Source organism: Malaclemys terrapin, chromosome 1, assembly GCF_027887155.1.
Source record: "Malaclemys terrapin pileata isolate rMalTer1 chromosome 1, rMalTer1.hap1, whole genome shotgun sequence".
In the NCBI taxonomy this organism is placed as follows: Eukaryota; Metazoa; Chordata; order Testudines; family Emydidae; genus Malaclemys; species Malaclemys terrapin.
In genome coordinates, this window is record NC_071505.1 from 121,891,124 (window position 1) to 121,919,105 (window position 27,982).

A 27,982-nucleotide genomic window follows, 5' to 3' on the forward strand; every position below is an offset into this window, starting at 1 on the left:
TTACTTGGCTACACGCGCTGGACTTGGGAGCGACAGGCTGCGACCCCGGGGCCAGCCGGTGGCAGAGGGCGAGGGCCGGGGAAGGGGGCTGCAGGGAGAAGGGGCACGAGGCTAATTGACTGTCTGCAGCCGGGGGGGGGCAGCGCGCTCCCGCCTCGAACTTCCCGCCCCGCTGCGAGGCGCCGAGCCCACCCACGAGCCGGCACCGACAGCACCCCCGCCCGCTCTGACGGAGATCTCGCGAGAAGCGCGCGGCTGACGGGGCGGCGCTTAGAGCCGGGGCTCGGGCAGGTCCACGGTGGGGTTTGTGCCAAGCGTCTGCCGGGCGGGCTCGCCTCGCCCGCTCCATGCCGCTGGGGCCGGGGGCGCTGCGGAGCGGGGCAGGGGGCGTTCGCCATGGCCGAGGCGGGGGCCGAGGAGGAGCAGCAGAAAGCGGCGCCGGCAGGTGAGGGGGGCTGGGGCTGTCCGCAGCGAGCGTGGGACCCCCCCCCCGACAGACAGACAGACAGACAGACAGGGGCTGCCCTGTACCCCGTGCGGGGCTAGGGAGCTCCCGCCTCGTCCTTGTGTGGTCTGTCTGTCTGTCCCGGGAGGTGCATTCCCGAGTGTGCGTGTGTATTTTTGTATCCCGACTGTGTGTCTCTGTGTGTATGTGTGTTATCCTGGGTGGTTTTGTGTGTTTGTATATACATACATTTGTGTGTGTGTGTGTTATCCTGGGTTTGTTTCTGTGTGTGTGCGTGTGTTGTATCCTGGGTGCCTTTCTGTATCGCGGTATGTAAATACACACATAGGCAGTGTGTCTTGTATCCTGGGTATCTGTGTTGTGCCCCATCTGCATGTGTGTGACATTCCCAATACATTATCCCAATATCACATCGCTTTTCTTGAATTTATAGTATTGTATTACCCTTCGATTATGTTCATGGACATACTTTTTCGCAGGCTAAATAGCCACTCTCTGGCCCAGAGCACAGTCACGATGCAGCCAGCTCACTTGCCCATGTAGTCTTATTGAAGTCTTAAATGGGGAAGCATCTGCAGGGATGGATCCTGTTTTGTTATTCATCATGTAAACCCCCACATAGATCCTATGCTAAATAGTCACATGCTGATCTGGTTTATTATCACTGTTGTAGACATATATCTGCACTTAGATGAACTGGGCTAAATACTGTTTTTACCTGGTCTGTAATTCACTGTTTTTGTTTTATTTAGTGGTTGATGTACACTTTTAAATCTATGTGGTTTTGCTTTATTCAAAAGTTTGTGTGTAATGTGTCTGTTAGGTATCGGCTTTCTGATGTATACTAGTTTAATCCATCATCTTAAGTGTGGTGTTTCTGTTGTGTGTGAATATGCTTAGGTTTGATGTTCTTTGTTCTCAACCATAACCCTCTGGACCCGAGTGAGGTTCAAAATTAGCAGCAGTTTGGGCTTTTTCTGCTTTAAAATGTATATATTGCTTCCTTCCATGATTTCCATCTGAGGAAAGAAATAGATGCTTTGTACCCAGCCGTGAGGCACAGAAGAGAGAGTGAATTCCTGCTCCGACTATCACTTGTAGTTTTCTTAGTTACTACTAAGCCTTTTGGTGTTTGGGTTTTTATTCGTGTGTTCATTCTAGTCGCCTAAAAATAGGTCCGTATTTTTTTTCCTGTTTGTCTCCTGGTTTACGGAAGCTAGACAGCATTTGGTTGTTTAAATGGGTGTGAAACAGTGATATTTGTTTTTATAGCATGTGGAGTTTATTTTTTTATCTTTAAGCTTCCATGAAAATCAGTTCAAAAGGGGGAAATGTATTTGATCCACACTGTATACCTTTTGTAAGAAAAGGAGGAAATAGAAGCAAACCAAACCTCTCTTCTTCCCCCCGGCCAATGCTGGGTTTGCACAGCTCTCCTCCCCTGCCCCCTGGAGAAGCACCCATAGGAAGGATAATGTACCATAGGGGCACATATTTTATAGTAATTCATATTTCTTACTCTTGTCAATTTCCACTGTCAGATTGCTGATACTTGTTCACATTGGTTCTTTAAGATCTGGAAGACAAATTACTATATACATTGTTTCTTACTTTTATTGTTAGCTTATAAATATCTTAACTTGTGTGAAAGACTGTAAACTTTTTATTCCAAAGATTGAAATAGGTCCAGATCAAACTCTTAATTAATACTTAATTTTAAGTTTACCCTTTCACATTATTATTATTAGTGCACTTGTATGAATTAAGAAAAAACTAAAATTAGATTATTGACATTAGTTAAGAGACAAAACCCACAGTGAGCTAGAGGTAGGACTATATCATCATGAAAAACCCCCAGTAAACAGATGGGCTCTTCAGTACCATTGGGGAAAACCAAGAGCCAAGGTATACACTGAAAACTCCCTGGTTGAAATTTTGTTGATTTCAGTAGGTCCAGGAGTTTTGCCATTAACTAAAAGAAGAGTCGGGATTTTGCCCACAGTCATTGGAATGTAAGACTCGCAAGAGAACAGTTAACTTCAATTCTCCTAACCGGATGTGCGTCGACAATGTTTTCTCAGTTTGGATCCAAGCTACGTGGTACTTTGTAGATTTCCCTGAGTTGCACCTGGAAGTGACTAAGGAGGCAGTGAAGATTTTAAAGCACTGGCATAGAATGTTCTCTGTGGCTAATTACATTAATATTTAAATACATATACACCTACTGGGCCAAACCCATATATGTAGTTCAAACCTATTTACTAAATACATGTCTGGTTTATTTGATAAAATCACTGTGGGTTTTGACTACTGCTTATTCAAGCCAGTGATGGCTCTATGAATTTTTTGTTGAGGAAATATCAAGTACATAAAATTGACTGTACTAATAATTATTGATGTAAATATATTTCTGTAACAAAGGGTGACAATTGTTTTTTTCTGTACTTTTGTTTCTAAAAAATAGAAAATAAGAATCTCAATGATTTTGCTTTAACCTGTTTAAGTGTTTATAATCTATTTACTGTCATGCTTCTGATGTGTTGAATACTAAGTCTCGGTTTCTTGCTCCCCATTATGTGTGGTGGGTTTTCTCTGTGTGTGTGTGTGTGTGTTGTAGTACAAAAAGTGAAAAAATTAACTTAGGTCAGTATGCATCTACTACTTTTGCTATTGAATCTCTTTAAAACACTGACAGAACTTTCAATGAAATTTTGTTCTCTGTTGTGATCTGAATGCTAAACATCAGCGTGACTAATCTGATGTCTTTTTATGTTAAATTTTAAAACTCTGAACAAAGGCTATTTAATGCGCACGTGCACACACACACACACACACACACACACACACCCTTGTTAATAGAACATAGTCGCTGAAATTTTTTGGTGTACACAATTTAGGAGCTTCAAAATGATAGCTGTCATAGCAACTGTAACTGCAACTGTAACTTGGCTCCCCACACAATACTGTGTAATGTTTTGTTTCATTGCATGGAGTAATACAGTAACTCCACACCTAACATCCTCTCCCTTAACGTTGTTTCGATTTTGCGTCCCTGCTCCATTACAGAACCTGCTCGTTTAAAGTTGTGCAATGCTCCGCTATAATGTTGTTTGGCTGCCTGCTTTGCCCACAGCTGGCATCCCCCCATCAGCTCCCCTCTGCCCCCCCAGTGCCTCTCGCCTGTCGGCGGACACCGTGGATCAGTGCCTTCCCCCTGTTTCCCTTATCTCCTGCCCGCAGCAATCAGCTGGTTTGCGGCGTTCAGGAGGGAGGGGAAGAAGTGAGGACTCGGCGCACAGGCTACCCCTCCCTCCCCTGCCTCCTGCCTGTGGCAAGCAGCTGGTTTGAGGCGTTCAGGAGGCAGGGGAGGGAGAGGGGAGGAGCGAGGACTCGGCATGCAGGCTCCCCCTCCCTTCCCTGCCTCCTGAACGCCACAAACCAGCTGATTGCCGGTGGGAGGGAGGGGGGAGCCTGTGCGCTGTGTCCTCGCTCCTCCCCTGCCTCTTGCCCATTGTAATCAGCTGGTTTGCGCCGTTCAGTTTAAAACTTATATCTGTATTAAATTGCTTGTTTAAAAGGTGTATACAATGCCTTTTGTCTGGCAAAAACATATTTCATAGATTCATAGATTCTAGGACTGGAAGGGACCTTGAGAGGTCATCGAGTCCAGTCCCCTGCCCGCATGGCAGGACCAAATACTGTCTAGACCATCCCTGATAGACATTTATCTCATCTACTCTTAAATATCTCCAGAGATGGAGATTCCACAACCTCCCTAGGCAATTTATTCCAGTGTTTAACCACCCTGACAGGAACTTTTTCCTAATGTCCAACCTAGACCTCCCTTGCTGCAGTTTAAGCCCATTGCTTCTAGTTCTATCCTTAGAGGCTAAGGTGAACAAGTTTTCTCCCTCCTCCTTATGACACCCTTTTGGATACCTGAAAACTGCTATCATGTCCCCTCTCAATCTTCTCTTTTCCAAACTAAACAAACCCAATTCTTTCAGCCTTCCTTCATAGGTCATGTTCTCAAGACCTTTAATCATTCTTGTTGCTCTTCTCTGGACCCTTTCCAATTTCTCCACATCTTTCTTGAAATGCGGTGCCCAGAACTGGACACAATACTCCAGCTGAGGCCTAACCAGAGCAGAGTAGAGCGGAAGAATGACTTCTCGTGTCTTGCTCACAACACACTTGTTAATACATCCCAGAATCATGTTTGCTTTTTTTGCAACAGCATCACACTGTTGACTCATATTTAGCTTGTGGTCCACTATAACCCCTAGATCCCTTTCTGCCGTACTCCTTCCTAGACCGTCTCTTCCCATTCTGTATTTGTGAAACTGATTTTTTCTTCCTAAGTGGAGCACTTTGCATTTGTCTTTGTTAAACTTCATCCTGTTTAACTCAGACCATTTCTCCAATTTGTCCAGATCATTTTGAATTATGACCCTGTCCTCCAAAGCAGTTGCAATCCCTCCCAGTTTGGTATCATCCGCAAACTTAATAAGCGTACTTTCTATGCCAATATCTAAGTCGTTAATGAAGATATTGAACAGAGCCGGTCCCAAAACAGACCCCTGCGCAACCCCACTCGTTATGCCTTTCCAGCAGGATTGAGAACCATTAGTAACAACTCTCTGAGTACGGTTATCCAGCCAGTTATGCACCCACCTTATAGTAGCCCCATCTAAATTCTATTTGCCTAGTTTATCGATAAGAATATCATGCGAGACTGTATCAAATGCCTTACTAAAGTCTAGGTATACCACATCCACAGCTTCTCCCTTATCCACAAGACTCGTTATCCTATCGAAGAAAGCTATCAGATTGGTTTGACATGATTTGTTCTTTACAAATCCATGCTGGCTGTTCCCTATCACCTTACCACCTTCCAAGTGTTTGCAGATGATTTCCTTAATTACTTGCTCCATTATCTTCCCTGGCACAGAAGTTAAATTAACTGGTCTGTAGTTTCCTGTGTTGTTTTTATTTCCCTTTTTATAGATGGGCACTATATTTGCCCTTTTCCCTGGAACCTAAATCACCCCCCCATTTACATTAATTCTGATGGGGAAATTGGATTCACTTAACATCGTTTTGCTTAAAGTTGCATTTTTCAGGAACCTAACTACAATGTTAAGTGAGGAGTTACTGTAATGCATATATAGGTTGAACAGATGTAATTTCCTCATTCTTGCATGTATCTTAGTAGTAATGATTCATTAAAATAATTTTAGAAAACTAATTCTTTTATTAAAAAGAAACAAATTTTAAACGACCTATCAAATAGCGCACAATTATTTGAATAGTCTAACTTGTGATCCTATATGCATGTGCCTAATACTTTTGAAGACTTAAGACAACTGTTTATCTAAATCAACCATTGATTTTGAGTGCTTTAAGTTTTGGGTGGCCTTAAAAGGGCAAATTGGGCACCTTGAATTGAGACTCAAGTTGGGCACCCATGATCATTTGTTGTTTTGGAAAATTTAAACCAATTGTGATTATTTTCTGTTTGTGGGTGTTTAGGTCTATATATGAGTTGTTGCTTATCTCTGTGTGACTGCATTCTGTGCATGTCCAGGGCCACAATATGAAAACCCTGAAGTCAATGGGACTCATACAGTTTTACAAGATTGGGCCATTTCATTGGTAAAGAATTGTCTAGTCTCTTATTACAGTCATTTCTGACTTATTTCGTACTCAGACTTTTTAAAACTTGTTGAAGCTTGTTTTCTTTACTAAAATCTCTGAATATGCCATGTCAGAGCTACTAAAATATTCTGGATTAATTTGAGCATAAAAAGTATCTGAATAGTTTTCTTAAAGCATGAAAAAAACCACTTTTTTTATGCTCTGATAACTCAAACTGCTGATAGAATTTTCTTCAAGCATACCCCAACAAAAATTCACTTCTGGGCTAAGAACAAGCATGAGAGTTCTGAGTGATTTCCCATTCCACCTCTTCCCCCTGCAAAAAGAGGATTAGCATGAAAATGCCTTTTCATTTCTAAATTATAAGAATGAAATGCTGACACAACAGCCATAGTTGTGCAAAGGAGGGAGTAATTGCACAAGGGTGAGAAATTTCCAGTGTGTGCCCCTGTCTATAGAATATGAAAAATGCTATAGGCAGAATTAAAATGTTCCTACTTTGTTACAGTTACGTTATTTATTACACTCCAAATGAGTCCATTACCTAGGTTATTTCAATGTTCTTTTAAACTGGGGGGGAGGAGTGGAAAATAAGTGTGTGTGTGTGTGTGTGTCCCCGCATGTGCAAAAACTATTTCTCTGCAAAATCCCTAATAGTTAATGTCTCATTTTTCATTGATTTCCTTTCTCCCCGCCTTTCCCCCCCCCAGTAATTAAGTGCATAAGATGTTTGGGTGTTTTTTGTCCTCCTAATAGGTATTGTATAAAGTTAGAATAGATATTTTGAAATTAAAGTACATTAGTATTTTAGGAGGCAACCTGAATAGGTGTAAATTATACCTAACTTAAAAACTAATCATTCAGTGAGGAGTCATTAGTGTGTTGGTTTACAACACTTTTACCAAGAATCTGTTTTCTCTGTGATACCTTTGTATTGCTCTGATGGTCTTTGCTATTGTAATGTTTTTGGAGAGAAAATGGCTGTACTGGCTTTTGTATATTGCATCCACCTTTGTATCTGCACTCTTTGCCTTTCAGTAGTTTTAAAAGCAAAATTGTGCTTCCTATGTACGAATAAGCACATTTCCAGATCACTCTGGCCCAGTTTAAGTTAGATCAGAAACAGGCTGTATACATATAGGAGGTCATTTACCTACCATTGAAATGCAGCCACTGCTGTGCCAGTATAGGGAATTTGGCAGCATTCTGTCCTGGCAAAACTACCTGGGGACGGGAAGGGGGGTGTTGTGTTTTTTATGTTTTTCTTTACTTGGAGTTAAAAAAAAAAACAAATTGTGGTAGGTAGCATATGATTATTCAGGTTGGTATTTGTTGTTTCAATTTATTTAAAATATTATAACTTATAGTGAACTTAAGACCTTGAGACAGATGTTTAAAATTAGTATTTTTTTTTTTAAATGCTGAGATTTGGTTATACATATAAATATTTAAATGTAAGCATTAATTAAGCATTTTTGGAAGGGATAAACAACGTTTTTTAGTTGAAATCCTGTAATTGGTGTCCTTTTGAATGTACCTTTTTCCCCCTGTAAAGTACCGCTTTGTGTAGAGAAGAAGGATGGGCTGGTGATTAGAGTGGTAGGCTGGAACTGGAGACCCAGGTTCAATTCTTTGCTCTGTCACAGACTTCCTGTGGGACCTTAGACAAGTCACTTAATCTCTCTGTGCTTCAGTTCTCCATCTGTAAGAGTGCTTTTGCTGCTCATGGGGGTTTAGTGAGGATAAATACATAAAGATTGTGAGACACTTTGATAAGAACAGATTTAAAATTTTTTATTAAAGTGAATGTTTAAAATTAAATATACACAAGTTAAGAGTGAAGGTACTGTACATCTGGGGTAAGGCTTGGGTTATGAGGGATTACTGGTATTGGTTGCAAGGGTGAAGAGATACATACATATCACATAACCGGCATAGACCCTGATTGGGGTGCAAGGGTTTTTAAAGTGTCCGTGGGTAAATGGGCTCGGGTACGCCACCCATAGAATGAATAAGGAGTCCAAGTCAGTATCGGTGTAGTGGATAAGTACATGGGTGGGGTGCGTCCCTTGGTCCGTCAGGGAAGGAAGTGGGTTATTTCCCTGGTCGGCAGTCTCAGTTACTCAGTGTGGTATTGGCGGTGTCCTGTGATGCGTTCCGTATAAATGTCTCTGGACCACCTGATGGTGTTGGACACCATGAGCTGTCTCATGAGCTTGGCGTAGCGTCGACCAACTCCGCACGTGCTCAGAACCGGCTCGTTGTGGGGGTCCCACGAGCCCAGGGCTCCCATGATCAGGGCATGTATCTGGACCTCTTAGCCCTGGGCTCTCAGGGTCTCGGCCAGCAGGGTGTACTTTGACGCCTTCCGTGCTCAGGCCTCGTGGAGGGCCAGTGACTGGTTTTCAAAAGGCACCGCGACGTCTACGATGAGGACCTTCTTCTTTTCTGTGTCTGTCACGACAATGTCGGGTTGCAGTCTGCTGTCTGTCCCGGGGATGGCGGAGTCGAGGGTGATCTTCCCCAGGGACGGCGGGATGGCTTTCACCAGCTGGTTTTGGATGGTGTTGTGGCGGTGTCGCCAGGCTCTGGAGAGTGCTGTTTGCATGCACACAGGAGGTGGGGCAGGGTCTCGTTTGCGTAGCCGCACTTCCTGCAGCGCTTGTCCCAGTTTCCGTAGCGGATGGCTCCGTTGAGAGGAACGCAGTTGAGTCGGGCCCTGTGGACGAACCACCAGTCGGCAAACCTGGTGAAGCTGCCCCCGGGGAGGAAGTGGTTGCTGGCAACCCACTTGCTGGACACCTCGAACACCTTGCCCTGGTGCGGCTTCCGCATAGTGGCAGTGGATGGTGTCTTTTAGGGACCTTTCCAGCATAGCTCTGGCGGTCGGGGTGACGATGGTGTGGTCCGGGGTCTTTTCGCGTGGCACCAGTATTCCCAGCTCCCGGCACTCCTCGCACCACTTCCAGCAGCAGCCGATCCTCTTACCCAGGCGTCTCGAGGCGTTGTGGGTGCGGGACCAGAGAGAGGATAGGTCTCCCCCCTCTCTCCCGAACTCAGCCTCCAGGGAGCCACTGAGGTAAGTGGCAACGTCCTGCTCGGAGGGGGCCCTGGCTATGCGTTTCTTGACCACGCCCAGTACGGCCTCCTGTGCAATGCTTCTCACTGTTAGGTCCGGGCATGTCAGGAGGCTGAAGGCGTGGGTCATCACCGCCACGTCGCACAGGTCACCCATCTGAGGTACGTTGGCCCCTGCCCTGCCTGTGGGAAATGTAGATGATGTCCGTGCTGGCCCTCTTGGGAAGATGTATCTACTTCTTCACCTGCTGTCTGATGGTGCTGTTGGGCTTGTTCAGGGGCACCATGGCTACGGCCGATTCCCTGAGGACAAAGGAGTTGCGGGGGCTCAGGAAGGTATTGAGGGCATTGATCTTTTGCCAGGGGGTGAGTAGGGAGGAGTTGACTTGGGCCGCGTCTCGTAGGATCTCCGCAATGGTGTCTTTGCGGGTTTGTCGGACGCGGACTCCTGTGGGTGTGCCAAGGTGTTGGTATACCTCTCCCTCTTCGAGGGAGGTCATGGACTCGCCCTGGATCAGGAACCATGATGGCCGAACCAGCACCCTGGTGCCACCGTCGACGTGGAGGGAGGCGCACTTTTTGGGGTTGAAGCAGAGACCCATCCACTTGGCGGCTTGGCTGGTGACGTCGAGCATTTGCTGGAGGCTTTCCGAGCTGTCGGCGACCATAAGTACCTATGATGGATAGATAATTTAAAATATGATGAAGCTTTGATAAAACATTTCCTACCATAGCAAAAAGTATTACAGTAGAACCTCCGAGAATAAACACCTTGGGAATGGAGGTTGTTTATAGCTCTGAACAAAATGTTATGGTTCTTTCAAAAGTTTACAATTGAACATTGACTTAATACAGCTTTGAAACTTTACTATGCAGAAGAAAAATGTTGCTTTCCCTTTGTTTTTTTTAGTAGTTTACGTATAACATGGTGCTGTACTGTATTTGCTTTTTTTTTTTTTTTGTCTCTGCTGCTGCCTGATTGGTTTACTCTGATGCTCTTATATAATTTAAATTTATCCCAAGCAAAGCCTCCTTGGAAAAGCAGAGAGTAGACTACTCCTTGAACTGAACAATGGATCTTGCTATGAAACGTTTAGTGATAGGTGCTGCAGCTTTGTGAAGTGCTTTCATCTGCTCCATGTAAATGTCTGCTATCCAAATGCTTATACTTGCCTAGTTTTAGGAAAAATAATCATTATGCTTTGGTCCTGATGCTTTAGAGCTCTTTAGCTGATGTTTCTTCTGTTTTTAGTTCTTTATCATCATAAAGGTTCTTAAGGGAAGAATTAATCAAAAGCTCTATGCTCTACCTGACAAGAGTCAATATTGGATCCTTACTGAAAGTCTTTCTAATTAATACCTGCTTGGTATTAACGATTTTTATTCAGGTAACAGTAGTCTCTATGTTATCCAGTTCTAGAGGTACTGGGTGGCACTTAACAAACCCTAACACCACCCAATAATCTTTTATTATGTAAGCTCCTTCAAAAGATGATTTATATTGATTTTCTTAATACTGCATATTCTTTATTAAAGAAGAAAAGGTGGGTGGTAGGGAAAAAATTAAGTATAGTTTTCACAGAACATCAGATATCAATTTATTTTAAGAAAAAGTATCCTAGTTTTGATCTTATGGTACTCAGAGTAAAATCTGGACCATTATAAATGACCAGACATGCCATTAAATTCTATTCTGTTTCTTTAAGAGGAAGTGGTTTAAAAAATAGGTTGGCTGTCTGTGTACAAAAGAGTATTTAGATTAGTAGCACTGTTCTATCCTGCTTTATTAGTGGATGAAAGGATCTGTTCTACTGAAAGCAATCTATCTTTCATACACTCGGATTTTTGTTTACTCGGTGCCCTTTCATGTACACATAAGGATGGTATCTTTCAATAATATATGCCCCAAACGTTTTTTCCCAAAAAACTGAGGTTTATGATGTAGATTTCATTATCTATATTTACTGTGTAAATGTGACTCAAAATAACAGGTGCTCTTCACATATGCTCCTTTTTGGATTGTGAGGTTTAATGAATTTCCCCCATAGTCATTTTCTTTGAAAGATATACTGGGAATGAAATATGCTGGGAAGATTTAATTCAGAAAAAAGTTGAAATTCAGAATTTACATTAGACATACTTCAGAAATGCCAATACTGTTTCTAAGTTAAGAATATTTCAAAGTAAAGATAAGATTTGAAACACTTGGTGATCATGAATATCCTTGTTGCATTTGTGATATTCCTGACAAATTGTGCTCTGTTGTAAGTGCCCAAAGCCTGCTACACTTGCTTGCTGACAGTCTGTTAGCTCTTTTCTTGTCCATCCACATTAGTTGCTTTCCAAGGTAGAAACACACACATATTTTGCCCTAGGTTCTATCTATTAACATTATTCCTAGTAATTCATGTCACCAGCAAGAGTAAGTGGGGACAGGTGACTGCAGGCCTTACCTAGTTGCTATACTTCGGCATAATAGCTGTGCAGAGTGATGCACATGTTAAGTTTTAAACTGTGTTCAAAGCAGTGCTGGAGGACCTCAGAAACATCACAGTGACATGTAATGCCCAGTATGTAATTAGAGTATGGGTGCCCCAGGTGGTAGTTTTGGAGGGCAAAAAGTTGTGTAGCTGTCTTTGTGACATTTACAGCTTTATGGTTACTTAAATTAATGAAGTTGTTGCATATGGAAACCAGAACTGTATAAAGTATAAAGAGTACCATTTACTTAAGTGGGTAAATAATAAAGGCAGGCCGGATTTTTGCTTGGTTGCCTAGTGTTATCAAATTCTGCACTTCATTTTTTAGTTGTGGAGAAATTCTGTAAGATAAATGCTATAAATTAATACTAATATTTCTCAGTAATTTTGAGGACTTACGTTGTCCTTTTTATATTGAGAAAAATATCTAGAAAACTCTTCTTGTTGTCTTCTGTGAATCCTGTGACACTTTCGGGTTTTCCTTCTCCAGGTATATGATGGAGAAATGATTTTTTTTTTTTTATCCCTTTGAGATGTCTTTCATACTTCTCAATTAGTTTGCATTTATTCTGTAGACACATTTTTGCTCAGAGATACAGTTTTTAACCTGGAATTGGAATTTAGAAAATAAGAAATATTCAAGAGTGGTGTGTTTGTGTGTACGTATATATGCAATATAATATATACGCCATGTGAAATTAAGTCTTGGTGTTGTTTTTTTAATTGAGACTGCTATTATGGAATAATGAACTCCACACGCTAGACCCACCATAGCAAGGTTTTGATTGCATCCCATTTTAAGAAATGATGGTTGAATAAGGTAGGTGATACCAGTTTTTCATGAGAGAAGGCTCAGGGAGAAGGTCTTAAATATGCCTAGAAGCAGTATAGAATAGGCAGGCTGCTCTATGAAGGCAAACCCTTGTGCTTGTCTGGAGCTCCATTGACGTCAGCGGGACTCCACGTGGATGCAGGAGTCAATCTGCACAGCACAGTTTGCAGGATCAGGGCCTATAGCTTTTAAAACCAGTTGTCAACTTTAGATCATTCTGTTATTCTATACGTAGCTGATGCTGTAAAGAACCAAGGACAGCTGTACTATGATAATCATTTTAATCAATGAGCAAAGCAATAGAAATACACTGAGTCTAGTGAAGAGGAGTTTAAAAAAATTTTTTTTTATGGGGGCATATGTTGTTTCATGAGGCTGTCATTGGTGTATCGTGCGTGGCTTGCTTATCTGAAGGAATCATTCATACCATATTTGCGTGTGGTTTTGTATGGAAAGAGTTCATTCAAATAGCAGATTTTTATCCTTAGTACGCTCAGGCCAATTCCCTCAACAAGCAGGGGCATAAGAGAGAGCATTTTCAAAATAACCTTTACCCATCAGCAAGCCTTTTTCGCCTAGGGTTGGTGGTTGGGTACTTCTGATGTTTTAAGCATCACTTCAAAGTAGACTGAACTGAAGAGACCAGAGGGCAAGTTCACACAGAACGAAGCAAACAAATCTTTGTCTTCAAAGGCTTAGGAATATAATGAATAATGAATACAACATTCACCACTGACTTAAATTTAATCAGAATATTTAGTCCTGCAACCATATGATGTGATGACATGGCCCGGTTACTGATCTTCCCATTTAGATGTATTTTCTTTGATTTATTACTATTCTACAACTTGTCCCTCAGTTCCCTCTTTTCTTAATCTCGAGTCAAACCCTGTAGTGACAGGTTGAAACAAGACAGATTGCCAAAAGAAAGCTCCTTTAATTTAGTAATGAAACCTTAATCAGCACCACCTAGGTAGTGTTTTTATAAGTCCGTCAGAGAAGAAGTGTAACAGCATATCAATTACAGTGAATCATAAAGAAAGTAGGGTAGATGGAAATGAGAGATGAATGCGAGAGGTTAGTAACTTTCTTAAGTTGACTGGAAACATTTAAGCGTAAGGAGTGGAAAGAAAATTCCTTTTAAACAAAGGCAATTTGAGAACATATGAAATTACAGAACTAAGTCTCTGTAGGGACAAATCGTGGATTTTAGTTTGTTCACCTACCTTCCTCGATTGTTCTGCTATCATTGCTAGATGAACCTAGTTCACTGGCCTGCCCTGGTACAAATACCTAATTCCTACTTCATTCAACGCAATTAATCCAAGTGTTGTTAAATTAAAAAAAAAAATCCTGGTTGTATTTTATGTTTATAAAAGTTAATTTTGGACTTGTAAATTAATGGTGTCTTTTTTTTTAAAAAAAAAATGGCGTTTGAGTATACATAATTAAAAGCTCTCTTTTCAGACAATAGGTACAGAAATTATATGTTTAATTTGCATATGCATTTACTGCAGTTGTGTACCTGGTTACACATCTAATTTGTGTACCTAATGTTCTGAAAATCTGGCTCCACAATCTTAAAATTCAGCTGTCTCTCTTTTAATTGAATAATAAAAATAAACTGAAGATGCCAAAATGTTCCCTTTGTTTAATAATGATTTTTTATGTACTAAAAATATCTTTCCAAGGCTGAGAGATGCAATTTGTTTCAGCTTGCAGCAAGTTGTTGTAGTTATAAACTCAAGGAAAAGATACTCTCTTCATAGTCTAATGCATCATTTGGACAGATCTTTGGCTTAAATAGTATGACTTGGTGTGACTTTGTAAGTGGTTGATGTGATTTAACCTCAAATTTGCACAGACTTAATTACCTACAACTACTGCTGTTTCACATGTTGCATATATCACTGAAAGTAAATTATGACTTTTAAACTTGAGCTTTGATAACTTTACCAAGCATAAGATAAAATGATTTCAGAAAAAATGTAGGGATAGAGTAAGGTAATGGGCCCATTCTGTGGCAATTTCATTTCTTGTGACTTTAACCAAAAATATTTGGTTTCTAAACCAACATTATTCTAAGATGCTGCAGTATGTTTTAATGTCTATTTGTAATAAAGCTCTTTAGTTCTTACTTGCAGCATGTAGAGTAATTGTTTCTTAAACAAAAATAAATTTTACTTATATGACTTTTACATATATTTTCCATAAAAAAAATAATTTTGGATGCTTAACAGAGTTTGAATTATGTTTTGTTTTTTTTCCTTTTTTTCCCCTGGATTTTCAATAGAAGGAGCCACTTCAGTGTGGAAAATGTTTCTCAGAGTATCCCATGTAACTACCCATTACTGAAGTGTTCTCCTGGAGTCTTATTGACTGGACATTGACACAACCTAACAAAATGGGCAGTGCTAAAAATAAATGTTCAAGGACTGATTTTAATATAAAATATTTGGGTGCATTTAAAATCATCATAGACTACGAGTGAAATTTTATTAATTAGGATAAAATGTAGAAAAAATTCCCACTTTTCTTATAGCCTTCTCTGCTATAAGTGAAAGCAAAAAAAGCCATGAGAAATACATGAATTTTCCTCTGTATCATATATAAATAATGCACACAAATGCAAAAAATAACAAAAAACCCCAACTATGTCAAACATACATTTTTGAGATGGGAAAGTGAAGAACTCAAATGTTAGGAAATGCTATATTTACAGTTGTCTTTGCAATCTTATTTCTGCCCTCTTGTACATCCATCTCGTGCTTTAAATTAGCAGGGGTTCTGTAGAAAAATAACATGTTCTCATGTAATTAAGGACTGTATCATAATTAGGGCTGGTTGAAAATCCATATATCACCCTCCAGTAGATGGTCACATTGTTGTAAAGTGTTTTGAAGGGTCTTGCTAAGACGTTTGCACCCAGAAGTGTGGGATCTTAGTGTGAGATCTTAACTTAGTTCTGTCTGCACTGATGGGCCTTCCTTTTGAACCAATGGCAATGCGCATATCATTACATCTCTCTCCCTATGAAAATGGCAGTTTTAGTTGCAGTTATCTCTGCAAGAAGGGTGGGGCCTTGATAGTATACCATGTTCTGTCTGGACAAAATGTCACATAGGCATTATCCTAATTTCTACCAAAAGTTGTCAGACTTCCATTTGAACCATAAGATTCATCTGCTTATATTTTCCCTAAGCCACATGCTTCTAAGACGGAGGCTAAGCTCCATTTCCTGTCAGATGTGCATTAGCATTTATTCATAGAGGACAACATCTTTTAGCTTCACATCGAGATTTTTTTCTTTCAATAGCAGAAAAGATGAAGGGGAAATCATCTTGTCTAGCGATAGTCTTAGAAGGAGATCTGTGTGAGATCCTGTTATGAAGTGGCTAAAGTGGGTCCTCCTGCTTCTCTCAGAGCTCATTTTACCTTCAGTTAGGCAGCTTCTACAGCATCTTTGAAATTGTTTTCCTTTTGTGGACCTATGCGAAGCAGACACCTGGGAATTTGTTCACACATTTTCAAAGCAGTGCGCTGTCATTGAAGCTTCCAGACTAGATGCTGAGTTTGGAAAGGCTATGTTACAATCTCTGTTGTCCTAAGACTCTGAGCTCCAATCTCTATTTCATTGGTCCATTGCTTGGAAGTCACCGTAATTAGTCAAGTAGCCAAAGGCCAAGCATTTGAATAAGAAAGGAAAGTTGCTTGCCTATGCAGTAACTGGACTTCTTAAAGAGGCATTGGCCATATTACGTATTCTATGACTCATCCTCTATCCCTTTTAGACCTGTGTCACCTGGATTTTGCTGTGGAGAGGAGACAGTGGCATTTCTCCCATTCTGTCCTTTTATGCCCTCATTATGGGGCATTGAATTCTAGGGCACATTTGTGGGCACAGCAGACACTGCTTGCCAAAAGACTCCATTCTGGTGCACATGCATACTCTGACATTGTACTCCATATGATTTTATGAAAATATGCTAATGAGTGTGAATATAATGTAACTTGAATATGCTTCATGCAAAAGGTCTCTTGTAAGGTATCATTACAAAGCCTATAATCTACTGAGTGTGTTCATCCTATTTGTATAAATGTATCACTAGTATATGAAATTAGAAATATGAAATATAACTCTGAGGTCCTATTGTAATTATGCAAAGTGTGGGCCATTAATGGTGGTTTGGAATCTTGATGGCTCCCATTAACCAGGACAATTATCTGTAGATGGCTCTGTTTACTTGCAAGCCTTCCTGTGAGTCAGGCTGGGAAGAATGAAGGCTTGGGGTCTCACAGACATGTGATCAATGTCACCTGGTACTGAAATCCATCTTAAACCTGGTGCTTTTTCATTTAGAAGGGGTGGGGACCCAGAGAGACAAAAGATTTCTGCCTTGTGCCAAAGCTATAAAAGGGGATGCAACAGAACAAAGGAGGTTACAGTCATGAGAGATCCCCTAGTTACAACCTGAGCTGGAGCTAACAAGAACTGTACCGGGGAAAGGATTGGGCCCAGACTAGGAAGGAGTTTAGACTGTGAAAGAAGCTTTTTGGAACATCTCTGAGGGTAAGAATTTATCTGTAATTGGTTTCTTGGTGTATTGGGCTTAGACTTGCATGTTTTTGTTTTATTTTGCTTGGTAACTTACTTTGTTCTGTCTGTTATTACTTGGAACCACTTAAATCCTACTTTTTATACTTAATAAAATCACTTTTGCTTATTACTTGACCCAGAATAAGTAATTAATGCCTGGGGGAGCAAACAGCTGTGCATATCTCTCGATCAGTGTTATAGAGGGCAGATAATTTGAGTTTACCCTGTATACGCTTTATACAGAGTAAAACAGATTTATTTGGGGTTTGGATCCCATTGGGAACTGGGTATCTGGGTGCTGGAGACAGGAGCACTTCTTAACTGAAAACAGCTTAAGTCTGTAGCTTTGAGGACATGGTTCAGACCTAGGTCTGTGTTTGCAGCAGGCTAGCATGTCTGGCTCAACAAGGCAGGATTCTGAAGTCCCAAGCTGGCAGGGAAAAAGTGCTGAGACTACCTCTGAACCCATCACATGGCAGTCCCAAGGGGGTCTCTGTGACCCAATCCAGCACACATACCTTAAATGGAGTATGTCTGATGGCCAACACATCTTGAAGAATTCCAGGTACCTACGTACACATGTGTAACTTTTCTTGCCTGATTTGAAAATGGTAGTAAATCATTTACTATGCAGGGAAGGAGAGTTAATAACTGATCCCATCAGGAAGGTTGAAGTGTTTAATACCTATTTTGCTTCAGTCTTCACTAAAAAGATTAATGGTGACCAGATACTCAACACAATTAATTTTAAGTAGGGGGAAGGAACACAGGTCAAAACTGGGAAAGAACAGGTTAAAGAATATTTAGATAAATTAGAGGTAGTCAAGTCAGCAGATCCTGATGAAATTCATCTGGGATACCTAAAGAACTAGCTGAAGCAAGCTTGGAACCATTAGTAAGTACCTTCATGGAGGATGGGTGAGGACCCTGAGGAAATGCAGAAGGGAAAACATAGTACCTATCTTTAAAAAGGGGAACAGAGGACCTGGAGAATTATGGCTTAGTCAGCCTAACTTCAGTACTTGAAAAGATACTGGAACAATAATTAATCAATTTGTAAGCATCTAGAGGATAATAAAATTATAAAGAATAGCCAGCATGGATTTTTTTCAAAGAAAAATCATGCCAAACCAACCTAATTTCCTTCTTCGATGGTGTTACTGGGTTGGTAGATAAGGGGAAACAGTAGACATGATGTATCTTGATTTTTAGTAAGGATTTTGACACAGTCCCACCTATTATTCTCATAAGCAACCTTGAGAAATGCAGTCTAGATGGAATTACTATAAGGTGGGTGCATAATTGATTGAAAGAATAGTTACTAGTGGTTAAACTGGGAGAGCATATCTAGTAGGGTCCCACAAGGGTCCAGTACTATAATGGAATGGGAAGAATGCTTATAAAATTTGTGGATGACACCAAGCAAGGAGGGGTTGAAAGCACTTTGAAGGACAGGATTAGAATTCAAAATGATCTTGATAAATTGTAGAATTGATCTCAAATCAACAAGATGAAATTCAATAAAGACAAATGCAAAGTACTTTGGTTAGAAAGGAAAAATCAACGCACAACCACAAAATGGGGAATAACTGGATAGCTGGTAATAATGCTGAAAAGGATCTGGGGGGTTATAGTGGATCACAGATTGAACATGAGTCAACAAGGTGATGCAGTTGTGAGAGGCTAATAGCATCCTGGAGTGTATTAACTGGAGTGTTGTATGTAAGACATGGGAGGTAACTGTCCTGTACTCCTCGCTCATGAGGCCCCAGCTGGAGTACTTTGTACAATTCTGGGCACCAGACTTTAGGAAAGATGTGGATAAACTGGACAGAATCCAGAGGAGAGAACAAAAATGATGAAAGGTTAGAAAACCTGACCTATGAGGAAAAGTTGAAGGAATTGGGCATGTTTAGTGTTGAGAAAAGAAGTCTAAGTGGGGACTTGATGAGTCTTCAGATATGTTAAGGGCTGTTATAAGAGGACTGTGATTGTTTTCCATGTCCACTGATGGTAGAACAAGAAGTAATGGGATTAATTTGCAGCAAAGGAGATTTAGGTTAGCTGTTAAGAAAAGTGTTCTAACTATAAGGATAGTTAAGCTCTGGAATAGGCTTCCAAGGGAGGTTGTGGAATCGCCATCATTGCAGGTTTTTAAAAACAGATTGGACAAACACCTATCAGGAATGGTCTAGGTTTACTTGGCCATACCTCAGTGCAGGGAGCTGGATTTCATCACTTCTCAAGATCCTTCCAGTCGTACATTTCTATGATTCTATTTGTACAAAACATTTTTAGGATGCCTAGCTGCTTTTTAAAGTATAGAGCTGTAGAAATTTGTTAGTCATTTAGAATGTCTTTTTATATACTGTATATGTATCTTTGTAAGGTTTTGTTTGTGCTTGGTCCCTGGCTTGAAAAAGCCCCAATATTTTGATCTTCTGCTCACTCTGGAAAGCTCATCTGTATAAGCATGCCTTTTTTTGGAAGCCTGAGATATTACAGGATGGGATTGTAGCTGGGGGGATTGTGCATATGGGGAATGCATTTTAAGTATTATTGGTTCTATTGACTGGTGGTTAGATGAAGTTTTATTAGGGTTAGGGGGAAAGGGGAAATGCTGCTTCATTTGACAATTTATATTGTACCACTTCTGGTATTGTGGATTTAAGTGTATGTCAAAGACACCCAGAGCTCTGGATGAGGTACTTTTTGGTGGAGAGTTGTTTTTAAGATCAAAATAAAAATGAACGAATAATACTCTTCTGCTTATTGTCATAATTTTTTTTTCATTTACAGATAATCTTGTGATGGAAGGGAGCCAGTGTGTTGCCTCTGCAGTCTCCACCCTTATGAATCCAATAACCAACCCTGACACTGCCTGTTCGTTCAACACATTTGCTGTTGAGTCTCCAAAAAAGCGCAAAGGAAGTGATTTTGATAACCAGTAAGTGATCTGCTTCTACTCTTCTCTACATCATGATGAGACAATACCAGTTGGAGGCAAGCATCTGTTCTTGCTTAACTTCGTCATGTTTTTGTGCCATTTCCCATTACATTATATTTATTTTAAAGGAAAGCAATATTGCACATCCATTCTTTGGAAATCCTGGGTGATCAAGAACTGTAGACAGATGGGGTCCTGACTCCCTGGAGTTGATTTTAGGTGGATTTCTATAATGGCATTTTCTGGTCCAAGACCTTGGGGCTAGAATTTCAAACCATAACTTTTTTTCTATCCCCCTTTTTTCAGTAAAGGCATGCTAACCTGTAGCATACGGTTATTACAAACCCTATGCTACATATGTTTATGTTGTTACATAAATACAAACAAGAATATTACTTAAAGTGTCTGGTTGATTGGCTAATTAGCTATTAAACCTAGAACTGGAATATATGGTGCTGGTGTAATGATGAAGTGGGTAGGCAGTCACAGAAGCATCTATACAGAAGTGCAACCTAGAAAGATTTGATGCTGGAGTTCTCAAACTCTTTCATAATGTGGAGCATGCTGTAATACTGAGATTAGCTTGTGGACTGCTCCTCTCCCATCCACAAGCACACAACATCCCTGGGGCAGCTACAGTGATTGCATACATGGAAAATACTGTTAGGAAAGTATTGTACTTTAAGGTGTATTTTGAATGTTGTTTAGCAGCTGGAAGGAAGGAAGAGAGTCAGCACACAGGACCAGCAATCTCTCTCTAGACTTTTTAGTCCACAGACTACAGCTTGAGAATCATGTTAATAAAATGAAAATAAAATCACCATGCTGCATTTGTATCAGTGAAAGTAGTTTCTTTTCCTGAACCTCAACAAACTACAATGTGTGTCCAGAATGTAAACATTTGACTTCCACTGTCACATGATATGTTCAGATGTTCCCTGCACCTCTTAAGGTTTTAAAATAAATAGTCCAAACAAATCCATTTCTGAAAAATTAACAGCTTTAGCTCCTGCAGAACTTATGGCACAGGATTCCAATGTTCCATGGGAAATTTCAAACTCAACAAAAAGTCGATTTTTCAAGCCCTGGACAGATAATTACTGTATACTAATTTTAACCAGGAATCTAGAGTTTCTGAAGTGCTCTGAATCTAGTCATTGACAATTCCCTGAGCCAACCAGACCTCATTGACTAAAATTTGTTTAGACAGCTTATATAACCAAATTTCTGGTACAGTATACTATAATTCAAATGTATCATGCCTCAGAAATTAAACATCAGTTACATACAAAAATATATTTAAAAATATTTATTTAGGTTGCCAAATCAAGCATTCAAAAGTCAGAAAATTCCAGATTGGATTGCGCAGGCAACCTTAATTCGGCCCCCTCATTCATTGGACCACTGTACTTAATGAGGCAGGTTCTATTAAAAAAAATTGTTTTTAATAACATGATTATACTCTATCCTGAGCACATGGAGGCAGAATTAAGGTTGTCTGTCAACAATAAGTCTGATGTTTCAAGTTAGGGTTACCATACGTCCGGTTTTTCCCAGACATGTCCGGCTTTTCGGCAATCAAACCCCCGTCCGGGGGGAATTGCCAAAAAGCCGAACATGTCCGGGAAAATGCCGTCTGGGCGCTTCCCCTCCCGCTGCGGCTCTGTTCCTCCCCGGACTCTTCGGCTCTGTTTAAGAGCCGAGCGCTACGGGCTTTGGGCAGCCCTCATGCCTCCGGACCCTGCGCCGCCGGAGCCCGGGAGGGGAAGTGCCCGGCTGGGGGTGCAGGGTCCGGAGGCATAGGGGCTGCCCGAAGCCCAAGCGCTACCGGCTTCACGGTTTGCCAGGCAGCCTCCAGACCCTGCGCCCCCGGCTCGGTGCTTCCCCTCCCGGGCTCCAGCTGCGCTGGGGAAGCGCCAGCCGGGGGCGCAGGGTCTGGGGGCTGCCCGGCAAACCGTGAAGCCGGTAGCGCTCGGGCAGCCCTTTTCGCGTGGCTGGGAGCGGGAGGGAGGAGGGGGCGGAGTTAGGACGGGGTTGGGGCGGGGAAGGAGCGGAGTTGGGGCAGGGCTGGAGGTGGGGAAATGGGCGGGGCCAGGGCCCGTGGAGGGTCCTCTTTTTTTTTATTTGCTAAATATGGTAATGCTATTTCAAGTGATTTATTTATATAGAAAATTCACTTATTTTTATTGTATGTAACTTTGAAGGTGTCTTTTTTAAAAAAAGAAAAAGGTATACCACAGAACTTGGTTGTAAAACTGCCCTCATCTTTCTACCCTCTCCTGCCTGCCCAAATCATGTGTCATCAGCAGAGTTTGAACCCTAAAGTTTCAGCACTGCAAGACAGCTTGAGCTACAGAAATTAACTATATTAGCTAGCAATAGAAGGCTGTTATCCCAGGAAGGTGGGCCATGGCACCATATGCTGTATCCCAGGGATGGTTGGGGAGAGCCCGCATGGCTCCCCTGAGAGTTGGGGAAGTTCCTGCCCCGTGATTTGCCCTGGGGAGAGGAGTGGGGAAAAAGGGATGCTGGGGCATCCTGAATTGGTCTGAATCAACCATACAAAATTCAGTAAAGACAAGTGCAAAGTAATACACTTAAATAAAAATCAAATGAAGAACCACAAAATGGGAACTAACTAGCTGGGCATTAGTACTACGGAAAAGTAGCTGGTGATTATAGTCGATCAAAATTGAATATTAGCCAATGATGTGATGCAGTTGCGAAAAAGGCTAATGTTCTGGGGCATATTTAACAGGAGTGTTGTATGTAAGACACGGGAGGTAATTGTCCCATACTACATGAGGCCTCAGCTGGAATACTGTGTCCAATACTTTAAGATAGATGTGGACAAATCAGAGAGATTCCAGAGGAGAGCAATATAAATTATAAAAGGTCTAGAAAATCTGAACTATGATGAAAGGTTAAAAAAACAACAACTGGACAGGTGTAGCCTTGAGAAGAGAAGATTATGTTGAGGACCTGATAATAGTCTTCAAATATCTTAAGTGTTGTTATGAAGAGGCCAGTCATTGATTGTTCTTTATGTCCACTGAAAGTAAGACAAGAACTAATTGGTTTGATCTGCAGCAAAGGAGATTTAGGTTAGGGTGACATTCCCCAGGGTACAATCTGGACAGTTGAACAGCTGTGTTCTCTCAACCCTACAACTGGGGGTGCATTTCACACTGCTTTGCTGTGAGAACAATCACTCCTGTCCTGTTCACATACAGCTTCTAGCATACAAAATCACACCAAGCTCAATGATATGAGCGCTTCTAGCCCATTCACTCTTGAATTATATTGTAGAGTGACACCAGCAAATTCCCAGTCCCAGACTTGTCTCCAGAAGTGTGTGTCTTGGTACTGACCAGTTCTTTCCTTCTGTGCAGTACAAGCTAAATGAATTCAAAGTAAAGGTTTTTCTCACCACATGCTTTTACTGGCTGAATTCCTTCAGTAAGGACCAGTCCCCCAGTTCATTGATGTTTCCTTTGTCTTTCAAATATTGATGATGCATGAGTAAATATGAGGGGAGAGGTGATGTGTATCCTGTGTTCCCCCTTCTTCTTTGAGAGAATCCTCTCCAGCTTAGGTTCAGGCAACAGCAAATCTGTTTTGGAGTGCAAGCCCCTGCTGTTCCACTGCCAAAATGTAAATTTCTTGCTCAGACTCTTTTTCCTGCCAAAGAATGGCTGCTCTACCGGGTAATAGTCCACTTGACTATGTTGACATCTGGCTGAGGTGCTGTCCTTTTTTTCCCTGAGGAACTCGTTTGGATTGCTTTTCTTAACTTGGAGCATGTCTCAGCAATGCCATACAGTAAAATCTTTTAACCTTGCATACAATGTTGCTGCACATATTTTATCAAGACGACAATGTTCAGTAGATTATGAATTTTCAAATGATGCCTCACAAGGCATGCTTTGTACAAAATGCATCATAGTTTTGTAAAAGTGGTGAACATAAGGGTATGGTCTGTCACAGTTAGATAATAGGAAAAATTATCTAAGGATAGTTAAGTACTAGAATAGGCTTCCAAGAGAGGTTGTGGAATCCCCACTATGAGAGGTTTCTAAGAACAGATTAGACAAACATCTGTCAGGAATGGCTTAGGTATATGTAGTCCTGCCACAGCACCATAGGATGGACTACATGATCTCTTGAGGTCCCGTTCAACTCTACTTTTCTGTGATTATGTGCTCAGAAACTGAGCTGAATTTCCCTGAAGATTTCACTTGCATTGATCATGCTCCAGCTCAAGACTGACCAGGACTTTCCCTGCAATTGCTGCTCTGGGTTGCTGCAGTCTGTGCACTGAGACAGCGAGCCTGTCCTCCTATGCTCTTACTGACCTCCTTCTGGGACCAGGCAGTGTGGAAGAGAAAGTTGTCTGATTTGAATGCGGGGGGCGGGTAAGAGTCAGACCTGCAAGGAGTAAGGAATGGGTTAGGACAAGATTCCTGGTTGATGGGGAAGATGAGGCTGGTGGGGGGCGGGGTGGGAAACTGGAAGTTAGGGGCAAGTTATTCAGATCAGTGACAATGTACCAGCTACAGTATATTCTTACACTTGTAAATACTTTTTTCCAGAATTTTTGTATGCTGACCACTTTCATTCCATTAGCAAATATTTACCATTTTTCCCCTAGCTTCTCATGACAGAAGACCATATAGATTTGTCATTTATATTTTTATAGACTGGTATCACTAATGTTCCTGCTATGTTTAGAAAAATGTGCTGACTGGACAAAGTACAAAATATTTTAGTCCATCGTAAACTGGTGGTTGGTTTGTTTTTCTTGGCAATAGTATGACTGTTAAAAATCTGTGGAACATTTCTCACCAAATTACAAGATTTATGGTAGACCAAATGTGGGGCCTAAACTAATCATGTGTTCCATTATTATTCGACTATAAAATTTAAACTGTGTCAACATTCAAAGTTAAATTTAGTGCAGTTTATTATGTTTTGGTTTTGCGTTATGGAATAGTTCCTAAAGAATTGAGACTTCTAGAACTTCGTGCATTAATAAGCAATGTTTCCTGTATCTTTTTAAATTAATGTACTGTTTTTAAAAAATTTTAAATATATAATGTAAAATTATACTCTGTTTTTCTAGGAGTGAAGATGGAGAACATGTAAAAATTAAATATTTCAGGTATAGTAATTTGGAGAAGTTCATTTTTCTGGGACTGGGACTGAATATACCAAAATCTAAAATCATAATTCATAGTTTTGTTATAAGTTTTCAAATACTTAATGTTTCCAATGTTCTTAAACTTTTTTCTAAACTCATGTTGAAATTTCAAAGTTGATTGGGGGTTTAATTTTCCATTTATTGCAGTGTAAATTGTATAGCTAAATCCCGTCTTTGGCTTTGAAAATTTCAACCTTGTGGTTTTACTAGGTATATATTAGTTAATGTAATGTATTCATGGCATGTTTAAACTAGGGGACAGCTGGTGTAAATTTGACAATCTACCTCTGTGAATTGAAGAACTTTGTAATTTAACAGTCAAATGTTTCTAATCCGTAATCCACTAATCAGCACACTGTGGCATTGACAAACAAAAAATCCTGGTCATTCCTTTCTTCTCAGCAAAGATTTAATTGCAGAGTCCTGTAATGTGATCTCACTTTACCAAAATCTTTATTATTATACAATAATTAGTAAACATCCTTTTATATTTACTCAGAACTAGTATCTGATCATTTAAATCTAAACAGTAATTGTCAAACTAAATCAACAAGTCCCTAGTGATATACTATCCTTGCTGTTTGGTTTACTTGTTAAACACAAAATTCAGTTCTCAATGGGTGTCCCAGTGATTAGTGAGATTCTGTATATAAAATCCTGTTCTTTGTTAACTTTCACATTTTGTTCTTAATTTTGTTTTGAATTGCTTTGTTCACTAATCAAAAAACATAAAGTTATGCATGCAGTTCACGAGAGGAATATTTTAGGGCTTGGTTCAGTAGTATATTCCTCCACTGTTGTTTTGCTGAAGCTTCACTGGGGAACCTGTTTGTGACCTTAATCTCCTTTCTTGCCTGCAAATCATAAAACTTTGTTCATTAGCAGCTGTGAAATGCATTCTGCACCATCCAGTCCCCTGAATCCATCTATCCCAGTTGCAATAAACTACCTGTTCATTGGGTTCTCCAGGTGTTGTACAACTGAGCTGGGAACTTCCCCCAATGGTTTGTCTATTAGGTTATATACCACACTACAGTTTACATCAGTATAAATTATGTCGCTCAGGGATGTGAATAAGCCACTCCCCTGAACAATGTAAGTTACACTGACCTCAGCGCCAGTGTGGACAGCACTATGTCGACAGGAGAGCTTCTCCTGCTGACATAGCTAGCGAGGCTTCCGGGGACTGGAGTAATTAAGTTGACAGGAGAGCTCTCTCCCTTCGGCTTAGAGTGCCTGTGCTAGCAGCACTACTGCGGTGCAGCTGTGCCACTGTAAAGCTATGGCTACACTATAGAACTAAGTCTCTGTCTTCCGTTGTATAGACACAGAGGTAAAGGCAAACAGAGTATATGACTACCTGGTGTCAGGAAAAAAGTTTTAGTCTGGGGATGGATGGGACAGAAGCAAATGCCAAGATTTTAGAGAGGGGAAAAAAGGAGAAACAACACTATTGTGGGATAACTAATCCAGATATTTAAAAAAAATTGGTTGCTTTGGAAGAAAAGTCAAAATTAACTTGTCTGTAAAACCAGAGATTTTCTTCAAAATTGGTCCTTAAAAGTAATCTGCAGCCACAGGTATATACATAGAGGGGAATGTTTTCTGTAAGATCAAATTCAGAATTATGGGAAAGAACAGAGACAAAACACTTCTCTTTTGTTGCAACCACTTATGAGCAAGTTCATGCTGCTTTGGTTTTATTTTCAAAATTTCACATCACACCATTTTCCATGAGCAGCTGCTGCATATTTCAGGCGAATCAGGTGACAGATTAGCTGTCAAATATGTGCATTGTACATAAGTTCTTTCGGAATGGTGTTATTTCTCACAATACAATCTGTCCCCCTGATAAAGTTGATGTGTATAGCACAGGGGAAAATCTAGTGAAAAATGTATGTATTTTGAACTTTGCTTAAAATACTTTTCTTCTTAGGGAAGCTCATAGTCAAACAGAAAAACGAAGAAGAGATAAAATGAATAACTTGATAGAAGAATTATCTGCTATGATACCTCAGTGCAATCCTATGGCACGTAAATTAGACAAACTTACAGTATTACGAATGGCTGTGCAGCATTTCAAGTCATTAAAAGGTAAGTTAAAAACTGATTTTATAATTTCTTTATTTAATGGGAATTACACAACGGAATTTCTTTACAGTTCTATAACTGTTAGCTGTTCTGTATCTATACTTAGAGAATTCAACTCTCAGGTTCATTAAATATATTTACCAAAAGATTGAATTTTGAAGAAATTGCACGTTATTTTAGAGATTGTTCATACATTTAGTTATTTAGGAAGAAATGTAAAGTTTTATATGATAGCAAAGACTAGAGTGAAATGCTGTGGCAAGAAGCAGTTACATTTGAAACATAAGTTTAGGAACAAAAATTCAGCTGAGTCAACATGTCTGCTCTTTAGATTTACTTACTCTCATGTCCCTTGCTGTTGGTTATTTGTATTACCATGTATCTAAGTCGTCTTCCCCAGACATAGTTTTACGTGTATCTTGAACTCTTGCATGCACTTCATTTGTTGTCAGTGTTACATTAGTTACACACCTCTACCCCGATATAACGTGAATTCGGATATAACGCAGTAAAGCAGTGCTCCGGGGGGGCGGGGGAGGGGGGCCTGCGCACTTCGGTGGTCAAAGCAAGTTCGATATAACACGGTTTCACCTATAACGTGGTAAGATTTTTTGGCTCCCGAGGACAGCGTTA

At 40.6% G+C, this 27,982-nt stretch overlaps 1 protein-coding gene across 1 annotated transcript in view; it reads left to right on the forward strand.

Annotated features, from left to right (window-relative positions):
* The first annotated feature begins 319 nt into the window (after window positions 1-319).
* Window positions 320-27,982, forward strand: part of BMAL2 (basic helix-loop-helix ARNT like 2) — a 66,093-nt gene continuing 38,430 nt past the window's right edge. Inside the window, exons 1-4 of the mRNA XM_054037349.1 lie at window positions 320-445; window positions 19,911-20,058; window positions 25,181-25,219; window positions 27,195-27,352. Coding sequence (XP_053893324.1) covers window positions 397-445; window positions 19,911-20,058; window positions 25,181-25,219; window positions 27,195-27,352 — 394 coding nt within the window. The 5' untranslated portion in view covers window positions 320-396. The remainder of the gene's footprint in view (window positions 446-19,910; window positions 20,059-25,180; window positions 25,220-27,194; window positions 27,353-27,982) is intronic.